The 11,391-nt window shown below is 37.7% G+C and overlaps 1 protein-coding gene across 7 annotated transcripts in view; it reads left to right on the top strand.

Annotated features, from left to right (window-relative positions):
- Nucleotides 1-11,391, top strand: part of LOC141726970 (transportin-1-like) — a 183,391-nt gene that overhangs the window by 100,015 nt on the left and 71,985 nt on the right. For all 7 annotated transcript variants that reach the window (XR_012577926.1, XR_012577928.1, XR_012577927.1 and 4 more), the window contains 5 exons: nt 4,054-4,114; nt 4,787-4,958; nt 8,332-8,484; nt 9,638-9,863; nt 10,799-10,970. Coding sequence is in view for 4 of the 7 variants with exons in the window: in XM_074532124.1 (XP_074388225.1) it covers nt 4,054-4,114; nt 4,787-4,958; nt 8,332-8,484; nt 9,638-9,863; nt 10,799-10,970 (784 nt within the window). In the remaining 3 variants the exon portion in view is untranslated. The remainder of the gene's footprint in view (nt 1-4,053; nt 4,115-4,786; nt 4,959-8,331; nt 8,485-9,637; nt 9,864-10,798; nt 10,971-11,391) is intronic.

The following is an 11,391-nucleotide window of genomic DNA, read 5'->3' as shown; positions in this document are numbered from 1 at the left end:
TGCTGTAGCAGTACAGGAATAGGATTTGAAAAGAGAAGAACCAATGTTACAAGAAATCACTTTTCACTTTTAAAATGTTTTTACTTAAATCCTACTCTTATAGCTAAAAATACAAAAGAATGATAGCACAGTTCTTGATTCTACCTACCTCCTTCCCAACACACATATTAATACTAGTCACCTTCTCAGTATAAATTGTAAACCTCTTCTGTCCTACATGAACATTGACATTACAACAGCTTCATCCTTGGTTTTTGGGCTTTTTTTAAGAAGCTTTTAAATTTCTAGTAAAACAGATAAGAGTAACATTACGTATCTTTTATCTTTCAGTGTCATTTTTGTTGAAAGCAACTTGTTTGTTGGTGAGTCTTTTTGATTAAGGAGCTATATAAATTTGACAAAACTTGATTATAACCTTAGGGGGTTTTTTATATTAGATTAAGTGGAGCAAGATCTTCTAAAAACCTGTTCAATATCTTGTTCCATTTTGCTCCTGTAGGTTTTTGATAAAATTTATACCTCCTGCATGCTTCATGAAGTATGCTGCAGAAATGCCAAGTAATGGGTGTTAATCTGACTACTTAGTGTTCTTTCATTGAAAGTTCAGAAGGTAATTGTTGTGAACAAGTGGTTTCAGCTTCTCAGACTCACCATCAAAGGTACTGGCAAAAAGCAAGTTTTAATATGTATTTGTGAAAGTGTGACTTTACAGTTTGATGGCAAGATTCACTCTATTACTACATAGAAGAAGCATACATAGGAAAATTGGATTAGAATCAATTTAGAATTATTTGCATGGAGACCAGGAATGCAAACAGGGATAAGGGTGCAAAGGATATGTATACAAAAGATAAGGGTGCAGAAGACTTTAGCAGCACTTAATCATTGACTAATTTAACATTTGAAAAGTGATTCAGTAGGATTTATTACAGTTATAACAGTGACTAAATTATAGATTCACTCTAAAAAGCATTCATACCATAATCAATTTACACATGCACAGGTAAACTCATGTCTACACCTATTTCTGTATGTGTAAATATACCTATCAGTATACCTATCAGTGAAATACGTCCATTTCCTTTGCGTTTCCCAACAGGCAAGGGTTGCACCTATGGGAGCATGGAAATGGGGGGGAAATATCAGCCTAGGCCTCATCATCAGTGATGGTCCTTTGAGTATCACAAACCTGATGGTTTATGAGCTCTGAGAGACCCCACTCAGAGGGAGGTGCTGACTCAGGCCACTGCAGTCCAGGAGAGCTCAAAGGGCCTCACTGACCCAAGTTGGTAACTACTGGGCTTTTTTCCTAGAAAGTCCAGTAACAATGGTACCATTCCGCTTGGGCTGTGATTAATTTTAAAAAGGTTTTGTAACAATGATACCACTTCACTTGGGCTATGAATCAGGTAAATTATTTACCAAGGCTGACAAGGATAACTGCATATCCTTGTTCTTCACTTTGGTCAGGCAGATGATGTTCCTGTCATGGTCAGTGTTGTTCCCACCTATATCATGCAAGAGCTCCTGGCACAGTCAGAGATGCTTCAGTGCCCAAGTGGTACGGTCAAGGGATGCTTCACTGCTCAGCTGGTTCAGTAAAGATTTGTCCGGAGTTTCTGAGGTCATAGGGCAGGCCCAAGGATGGGGGGGATGCACCACCACAAAGCCCCCATGACTAAAATCAATCTCTCTTGCTCCACAGAGCAGTGGTGTGGTTGCCTCTTGCCTCTGTGCCTATACACAGGTTAATGCCATGTTCCAGTTGTAATTTGAGGGAAATTTTTGTTTAGTTCATATTGCCATTGAGATGCATGACTATTATTGCTGGTCTGAATACCTTCAGAAACAATACTTCTCGGCTGCAGAATATAGAGAGACTGAGTCTGTTGCTGTTGCTTGGTCAGTCCATGGTGATTTTAGTATTCACTTGATTTGGCATGTAATACATATATTTATTTTTACGGTTTAATTTTTGTAGTGAATGTGTTTATATGTGAAATACTTGACTTTTTTTCCCCTTGTCCTTTTTTTTTGGCATACAACATAACCATTGGGGACCCATGGCCATAACCAGTTTAATAACTAAGTAAAGTTCTAATAAAGACTAATGATGACTAATGTCAAGATCTCTGCAAAGTCAGGGACTTGTCTTAAGGAGTGATACTTGAAGTAATGACAAAAGGATAGGAGGGCTCGATGTAGTTAGACACCCATCCTTAAGAGTAGCGAGGTAGAATTTTCAGCCACAGGTAAGTAAAGTGACAAATGGTATACAGGAGAGCCAACGTACTAACTTGTTTATCAAACATATTTTGGAAGTGTGACTTCTTACTTAAAAGCTTTTGACTTAATTTCTGAAAGGTACTTCAAAATAGATTTCATCATGTGGAAGAATATCCTATTTTTAAAGTGTAAAACTCAATTGTGCCATCTGGCTACATCTAGTTAGAAATTAACACTTTTTCATATTACAAAGTATTAATGAACTGAATGAAATGGAGTATGGTTAAGGTGCTGACTTGTTATTAGGCTAAGTTTTTGTCTGGGATTTTTTGTGTTGGTTTTCTTTTGTTGTTGTTGAGGGGAGGGGAAGTGTGGTTACAGCCAAAATTATTGACCAGCTAACTGAAAACCAGCTTGCTTTATTTATGTGTTATTTTGACACAGAATCATAGAATCTCTTAAGTTGGAAGGGACCCATAAGGATCATCAAAACCAACTCCCTGCTGCTTGCAGGACTATCTAACACTAAATCATATGACTAAGAGTGTTGTCCAGATGCTCCTTGAACTCTTGCCAGGCTTGGTGCCATGACCACTTCTCTAGGGAGCTTGTTCAAGTGACTTGACCACCCTCTCAGTGAAGAACCTTTTCCTAATGTCCCATCTGAACTTGCCCTGATGTGGCTTCATTCCATACCCTTGGGTCCTGTCACTGGTCACTAGACAGAGGAGATCAGCACCTCCCCCTCCACTGGCCCCGTTGAGGAAGTTGTAGATTGCAATGAGGTCACCCCTCAGCCTTCTCTTCTCCAGGCTGAACAGACCAAGTGACCTCACCCACTCCTCATAAGTCTTGCCCTTGCGACCCTTCACCATCTTCTTTGGATGCTCTCTAATAGCTTTATATCTTTCTTATATTGTGGTGCCCAAAACTGCACACAGCTCTCAAGGTGAGGCTGCACCAGTGCAGAGCAGAGTGGAACAATCACCTCCCTTGCCCAGCTGTTGATGCTGTGCCTGATGCACCTTAGGATATGGTTGGCCCTCCTGGCTGCCAGAGCACTGCTGACTCACATTCAACTTGCCATCGACCAGAACCCTCAGGTTCCTTTCTGTAGTGCTGCTCTCCAGCCTCTTGTTCTCCTGTTTGTACATCCAGGGTTGCCCCATCTCAGGTGCAGAATCCGGCACTTTTCTTTGTGAAACTCCATATGGTTGGTGATTGCCCAGCTCTCTCATTTGTCTGTCTCTCTGCAGGGTGCTTCTGCCTCCAGGGAGTCCACAGCTCCTCCTACTTCAGTATCATCAGCAAACCTTCTTAATGTACATTTGATTCCTGCTTCCAGATCATTTATAAAAACATTAAAGAGCACTGGCCCTAAAATTGAACCCTGGGGAATATATGGATAACCAGTTGCCAGTCTGATGTGACCCCATTTGCTATAACCCTTTGAGTCTGACTTGTCAGCCAGTTGTTCACTCAATCTATTATAAACCTTTCTAGCTGTGTGCTGGACATTTTGTGCAGAAGGATGCTGTGAGAAAGAGTATTGAAAGCTTTGCTAAAAATCCAAAAATCCTCACATCTACTGATGTCCCTTTGTCAGCTAGATGGGTGACCTTGTAAAAGGAAACTAAGTTGGTTAAGCAGGACTTCCGTCTCGTGAACCCATGCTGGCTGTGACCAATGACTGCGTTGTCTCTCAGGTGTTTTTCAATAAGTCCCAGAATTAATTTCCCCATAATTTTATCAGGTGCTGAAGTGAGACTGACAGGCCTGTAGTTACCAGGGTCTTCCTTCTTGACATGTATCAATATTTCTTTGTAGACTGATACCTGTGCTGGTAAATGGTATGAAATATTCAGAGATTGATATTATTCTGTTAAAGGTAAGCATTCCTTTCTTTTATACTCAGTAAGAATATCTGGTTAGCTTCTGACTTGTAAATCAGAATGGTTGAGCTGGTAGACCAGATCTGGTCTGCCATCTATTCAATGGAGATTTAGCTTTCTGGGGCAAGGTGTGCTGTTCCAAAAACTGAATGCGACTGCTGCCATGTTTGTTGGAAAATAATCTGTGGGTTTTCCTGCTTTGCTCCTCTCCCCTTCCACCAAATTTTGGCAGAGCTGGGATACTTTTACCCATGAATGACTGCAGCAAAGCAGCCTATAAAGAAATTATCAGAATTAATTTTAATGCCCTTCTAGCTTGCACTACACAGCTTTTTCCATCACAACATTTTAGAATGTGTCTGTGTACTAGAATTTCTCTATCTCTTCTTCTTTCTAATTCCTTCCCATCAAGAGTAATTTCTTAACAATAAGAGTACTTTGTGCTTTTCTGTGAGATTACCTCTGTTGCTTCTGTTTTCCTGAAATTTTTCTGGTAAATACTGTATCACAATGCAGGAACAATGGCATTTTTAGTTAGCTAGACAGCACAAGTGGGATGTGAATTTCACACATGTTTATAAAATATTGAACTAAATTTTGCACTACATTCTTAACTTCCTTGAGCAATATGGTTGCACTGGTTTATCTGAGAAAACATTTTTTGACAGGGGGATGTTGAAGAAGATGAAGCTATTCCAGATAGTGAGCAGGACATAAGACCTCGTTTTCATCGTTCGCGGACAGTAGCTCAGCCACATGAAGAAGATCGTATTGAAGATGATGATGATGATGATGACAATGATCTTGATGATGATGATACTATTTCTGACTGGAATTTAAGTATGTCAAAGTAATGTGTAAAATGTTTTAAAATGTAGCTACTTGCATAATACAAGAACCACAGTAAACAAAGGAGTTTTTGTTTAAGAATACTGAGGTTTGCATTTGAATAGAAAATGATCTGCTGATATAATTGGTGTTTTGGGCAGAGGGGAGTCTTTCAGGTGATGTTTTGACTATGTAACTATTGAAAAATCTAGCCACCTCTAAACCTATTTTGAATATGGCCAATAGAGCTGCTTTCATCTACTAGATGCAATTCAACAGAAGCTTTGGATTTTTAATTTTAATTCTACAAGGTAATAAAAAAACATGTATTACTGTTTACTTTAGTAAAAGTCTTTGTGGTGAGTTGATCTTGGCTGGATGCCAGGTGCCCGCCAAGCCACTTTATATCACTCCCTTTACCAGGTGGACAGGGGAGAGAAAATGGAAAACAACTAGTAGATTGAGATAAGGCAGTTTACTAAAGCAAAAGTGAAAGTTAATGTGCACACAAAGAAAGAGGCAAGCAAAATAGGTTTATTTTCTCCTTCCCATCAGTGACCGATGTTCAGTACCTTCCCAGAAGCAAGGCTTCGGCACTCGTAGGGGTTGCTTCAGAAGGCAAACATTATAAATAATGAATGCCATCCCCTTCCTCCTCCCTCCCTTAACTTTTATATCTGAGCTGACATCATATGGTATGGGATATCCCTTGGGTCAGTTTGGGTCATCTGGCCTGGTTGTGTCCCCTCTCAGGATCTTGCCCATCCCTACCCTACTGATGGGGGGTGGAATGTTGAGACAGTGCTGATGCTATGCCAGCACTGCTCAGCAGTAACCAAAACACTGGTGTCTAAACAACACTTTACCAGCTCCAAATGCAAAGCACAGTGCTGTGAGGGCTGCTATGGGGAAATGAACTCCAGCTCAGCCAGATCCAATACAATCTTACACATTGTTCTTAGCTTAATAATGCTTTCTTTTAGTTCAGTCTTCCCTCTATATCTGGTTTGTGTTTGATTTTTTTCTTCCGCCTACATGCTACTACTGACCATTATTACCAGTAGTTCAGATGTAGTACAGATGAAGGTGCCTTGAAGCTTATGGATCAAACAATTTTGAGACATATCTAAATTTTGGAATAATATTAATACTGATACTGTTATTATTATTATAATTTAGAAGACAAAAGGCACAAATATATTTTCCCTTGTAAAGTATCTTTTTTATAGTTTTAAATTCATAATGCTATTCTTTTAGTCATTATGTGTAGAGATTGCAGAATTAAATCAATATTTCATGGAAAACATAACTGAAATGACAGGGTGCTGTGTGGTCCACAGTTTTGGTTAAGAAGATGAGGAAGCTAAAGCTCCCTAGGAAAGAGAGAGAACAGAACAGTTAAGAAATCTGTTTTGATATATGTTATCTGTAATTGACAGAATTTGGATTATCTGAATTTCAGAATTGTATGCCCTATTTCTTATCCAGTGTTCTATACTTGACTTCCAATTTGAACAGAGAGGTAATGTCAGCACAGCCTGACACAGCAGCACTGGTTAGTAATGAGACCTGGTAACTAAATATGGGAGTCCACCTTTTTTTCCTCTAGTAGAAAGCTAAAACAGTCTAAGCTGAAGCAGCAGGTGCTGGTCTTGGGGAGTCTATGGTGTTTTGTTTTTTAGTGGAGATCTGCTCTGAGTTGAAGGCTCATGTTTGATTTTATTCAAACCTGTTGGACATCATCTAGAAGCAGAGTAGAAAAAAGTTTGTATTTATTATCTATTCTAGTAGTTGCTACCTCCCAAGTGAAAAACTGTCCGTGTCTTGCTTGGGCCCACTAGCAGTTTAGATCCAGTTTAGGAATTTTGCATATTGCATTTGCTATGTATATTTTGCCTGATTACCTGTTTTGTATTTACTTTTGTTTCAGTTGAATCAAGGAACTGACATCGTAGTATACTGGAAAAAAATACTGTATAAATTCTGTAATACGAGCATTCTTTATAAATCCATCTTAGCATTATTTTTCTAAACATGTCAGCCCCACAGCAGAAAACCAGAGTAAAGATTTTTGAATCATGTTTTGAAACTGTTCTTTTATGAGGTTTTGTGTGCTAAAATATGAGTTTAAACACTTTCAAACAAATTTCAAAGTAGTGTTCTTTGTATAGGTCCATCACAGAATTAGGAGCTAGCTCAGAGCAAAAGTCAGCAAATTTCTTTCAGTCTCTAGAGATTGATGATTTTGACTTTTTTTTGCTTTGAGACATAGGTCATGTTCGAACATTTTCTTTTTAATCACTTGCTAGTATTTTTTGGCTATTTCTCCTTAATTTCTTCAGTATGTTGCATTCATGTCACAGACCTTCTCTCTTTGTAGTGTATATAATGTTGCAATATAATGGTGTGGTTCCTGTCTATTTGCGATAGAGAGAGGCAGGGAGACTGAGTGGTGGTGGTCAGAATCCAAGTTTATTGTGGACTACATATGCTTATATGCTATTCTAGGAAGGCTAGTAATTTTTTACTACAGTGTTTGGGTTAATCATCATATAAACATACATTTTGCAACATTTCTTGTTTGTAGAACTTGATTCAATCTTCTCTCTTAATTCAGTCTTCTTGCTCTGTTTGTTCTTGCCAAGGCATCCTGATCATCAAAATCTTTTATGCTAATCAGGTCCAAAGTACATCACCTGTCAGTGAGTGTTTTAAAATCCCTAGTGTATAAGTCCTTTTAGTGGCTATAAAAATGCTGCAAAAATGGCTCCCTAAAAGCTATGGCTTTGTACCAGAGCACAATGGATCCCTGTGTATTGTAATGAAATTAAAGTATCTTTCCTCCTGATACCCTGGTGATGCCTAAAGAGGCTGACCTAGAACAGAGACTAGGCAGAGTTAAAGAATAAAGTAGGTATTTATTAAAAGGCCTAATGGATACCCCTTGAGCAGTACAAGAGCCTGGCCAGGGCTACACCCAAGATGGTCACAAGAGGGATGACCTGTCATGAGTTTTCACACTTTTATAAGTTTTGGTTCATTTATATTTGGGTTAATTGTCCAATTACAGCTTCAGGTTATGAAGTCCCATCCTCCTGCTTCGCTCTCTTCAATTCACTGTTGTTTATGCTTTTTGTGCCCGAAGCTGCAATGGTGTCCTTGGTTCTCAGGCTGGAAAAGGATTGTTTTGTCTAACTAAACTGTGAAGAGAACTTGCTAGCACTTAATATGAAGTTCAGAGTTATACACTAAGGCAGTACAGAATCTGAAAAATATGAAAGATAAGAACTTAAGGCATCACTGGCAGCTCAAAGTTAAAATGAGGATCATGCTTTTTAACTACAACTGCTTGTATAATAAGATTAACATTGTTAATTCCCCTCAGGGAAATGTTCTGCTGCTGCTCTAGATGTCCTGGCTAATGTATTTCGTGATGAACTTCTGCCACACATCTTGCCCCTTTTGAAGGAATTGCTTTTCCATCATGAATGGGTAGTTAAAGAATCTGGTATCCTTGTTCTTGGAGCAATTGCTGAAGGTAAGGCAACAGTGCATATCAGGTTACTGAATTTTTATTGGTTCTAAAGCAGTTCTGGGTTTCCTTCTAGATGAATTTACTCGTGCAAGCAAGTATACATCCTTAGCTATTTGGTTTTGTTTTAAAGTGAATAATCTCTACATCTACTGGTTGATGACTGCAGTTACTTGTTTAATTTTTCATTTTCAAATCTGTGCATTTTTTTGAGGCTTCAATAACTTAGATAATTTCTTTTATTCCTCCCCTTTTTAACTCTGTAGCATATATTTCTTGGTCTCTCATGAAATACTACCTTGATTTGATACAACAGGAATATCTACATTTCATTCAGTGTTTTCAGAAATGGAGAAGACAAGTCCCATGACTTCAGTGCCCTGAGCTGCTTTTCGTGGATGGCTCTCTGGTTTAAATGTGTTAACTTCCATTTCTTTGTATTTACTTACAGTCTTGGCTTTTTGCCTGTATTTCCATAATCTCTGTCTGTTTTGGAAATTGAAGGAATATGTTTGGGTCCATGCCTGGATTATCTATCTTTTCCTACAGTGCCTAGTGAACATATATTTTATTTGTTGCTAGAAAGCATTTTTGTTGGTTTTGATTTCAAGTCAAGCAAGGTAAAAGTTAGTACTTCTTGCAAATCTTAGTATATTACTGCCCTTGATGACTCAAAGTGTGCAGCTTTTATTGTTGATCAGTATTTGTGTTATATTAAGAGAAAACAAGAGGAAAATTAAATTTTTAAAGAAATCTTTTTTAATGATATGGTGATTAGTTATCAAGGCCTAATCTTTCTCTGCTTGTTGTCTTGGTCACTCTGAGTAGACTGGCATAAGACTTCCAAGCTTTGTAAACCAATTTTATTTGGATGTTCTTGCTATACTCCCTTTAATAAAGCAGAATTTATGGAGATTGGAGAAGCACTGAAGTAGAAATGTAGTTGGAATAAATGTAAATTCGATTGAGGATTTTAATTACTGTTTATGGTGTGGTTTCATTTTAGGACTTAACATAAATTAGGAGGACTTGCTTTGTATATTGGCAAAATGTATTACTACATGATAGAGGAAGAAAATATATCCCTTCTAGGAAATAACAAAATGCTCTATTATGTTTTCTAATTCTCATACTGTAATAGCTATATTTTTCCTTCTAGGCTGCATGCAGGGTATGATTCCATATCTTCCTGAGCTGATCCCTCACCTTATTCAGTGCCTCTCTAATAAAAAGGCTCTTGTGCGCTCCATCACTTGCTGGACTCTTAGTCGCTATGCACACTGGGTAGTTAGTCAACCCCCAGACACATACTTGAAGCCATTAATGACCGAGTTGCTAAAGCGCATTCTGGATAGCAACAAGAGAGTACAAGAAGCTGCCTGCAGGTGAGCCAAAGCTTAAACAAAAAGTACTATCCATGACACTGCTTTTTCATGGGAAAATATTTCAATGCCTTAATTGATTATTCTATAACTCTGTTTCTAGCTCCTAATGTATTTTTTTTTCCTTTTAAATTGGGGTGGGTTCGGCTTCTTCTGAAATCATCACAACTGAGTTGTGGTAAAACAAAACCAGATAATTTGTCTTTCTCTTGTCCAGTTTGTTTTTAGAATATATGAAAAGCAAACTAAACAATCTATTGCTGTAAAAAGAAATGATCTGTATGTCACACCTGTTTATTTTCAATATTTGAAATTTCATTGTCTAGGAATCTGGCTTTTATAGGCCTATGAGCAAGGTCAATACGGGAAAACTATCCCATCATTGCATTAGCAATGTTTATATTTAGCTCAAGATTACCAAAAAATTTGGGTTACAATTATTTCAAGGGATATTCTCTTTCTCTTGAAAGGAGATCCTTGGAGGTAAGACTCCCTTCTGTCCCTTGTCTGCCAATATTTAAAAAAAAAAAAGAACAGGCACACCATTATTAGAATGGGTATACCACTTGTGCAGGAAGCTCAGCAAGTAAAGCTTTTACATGTCAGTTTGTGTAGGGGAGGAGTGCACAGCAGACTGCCAAGAAAGTTTCTTCATAAAGCAGGATTACATCTGTAACATGTATACATTAAAGGTTTTTACCATAATTTTTTTACATTTTGCTCATCACAGTTTGAGCTGAATCTTTGTGTTCAATCAAAATAGATTGAGTTTGTCTCAATAATACCATTGTAAAAACATACCTTGGATGAATTTAAAGACTAAATACAGTTCTGTGTTTACCCAGGAATGGGTAGTTTAGGGCTTTTTGGGGTGGTCGTGTTTTGTTTTTTACAAGCTACTGACTGACCTATTTGGGGTGGGTTTTTTTGTCCATCAGTGCCTTTGCTACTCTAGAAGAGGAGGCTTGTACAGAGCTTGTTCCTTATCTTGCATATATACTTGACACTTTGGTCTTCGCATTTAGTAAATATCAGCATAAAAACCTGCTCATTCTTTATGATGCTATAGGAACTCTAGCAGATTCTGTAGGACATCATCTAAATAAACCTGTGAGTATACTTTATGTTCTGTATAAACGCTCATCATATATTGAAAAACTGGTTGAGTGGCTTTTGTAGTGTGCTTTATATGTTTTTAAACAAAAATCCTGGATTCAATAATAATAAATATTTGCATGTAATATACATAGACTGTATGTAATTTTCACACTACACAAATACTCCCCATTTTGAATAAATAATTGTGTGTTTGGTGGCTTGCAAAATGTACTTCTCATTATTGTGGCTTTTTTTTCTTACTCTCAGAATTTTTCAGCTCAAAGGAGATATATAGATATATATATAGATATGACATGGGATTTTAAAGAAATTGGTAGAATGTGTGTGCTAATTTCTAATGACTTTTTTGTTGCTTGTAACCACTTTCAGTATAGCTAAACTGCTCTGTCTTTCAATGCATCAAAGCACATCA

The sequence above is a fragment of the Zonotrichia albicollis genome, chromosome W (assembly GCF_047830755.1).
Source record: "Zonotrichia albicollis isolate bZonAlb1 chromosome W, bZonAlb1.hap1, whole genome shotgun sequence".
Classification (NCBI taxonomy): domain Eukaryota; kingdom Metazoa; phylum Chordata; class Aves; order Passeriformes; family Passerellidae; genus Zonotrichia; species Zonotrichia albicollis.
Note: the sequence above shows the minus strand (reverse complement) of the source record. Positions and strands in the feature narration are given on the sequence as shown.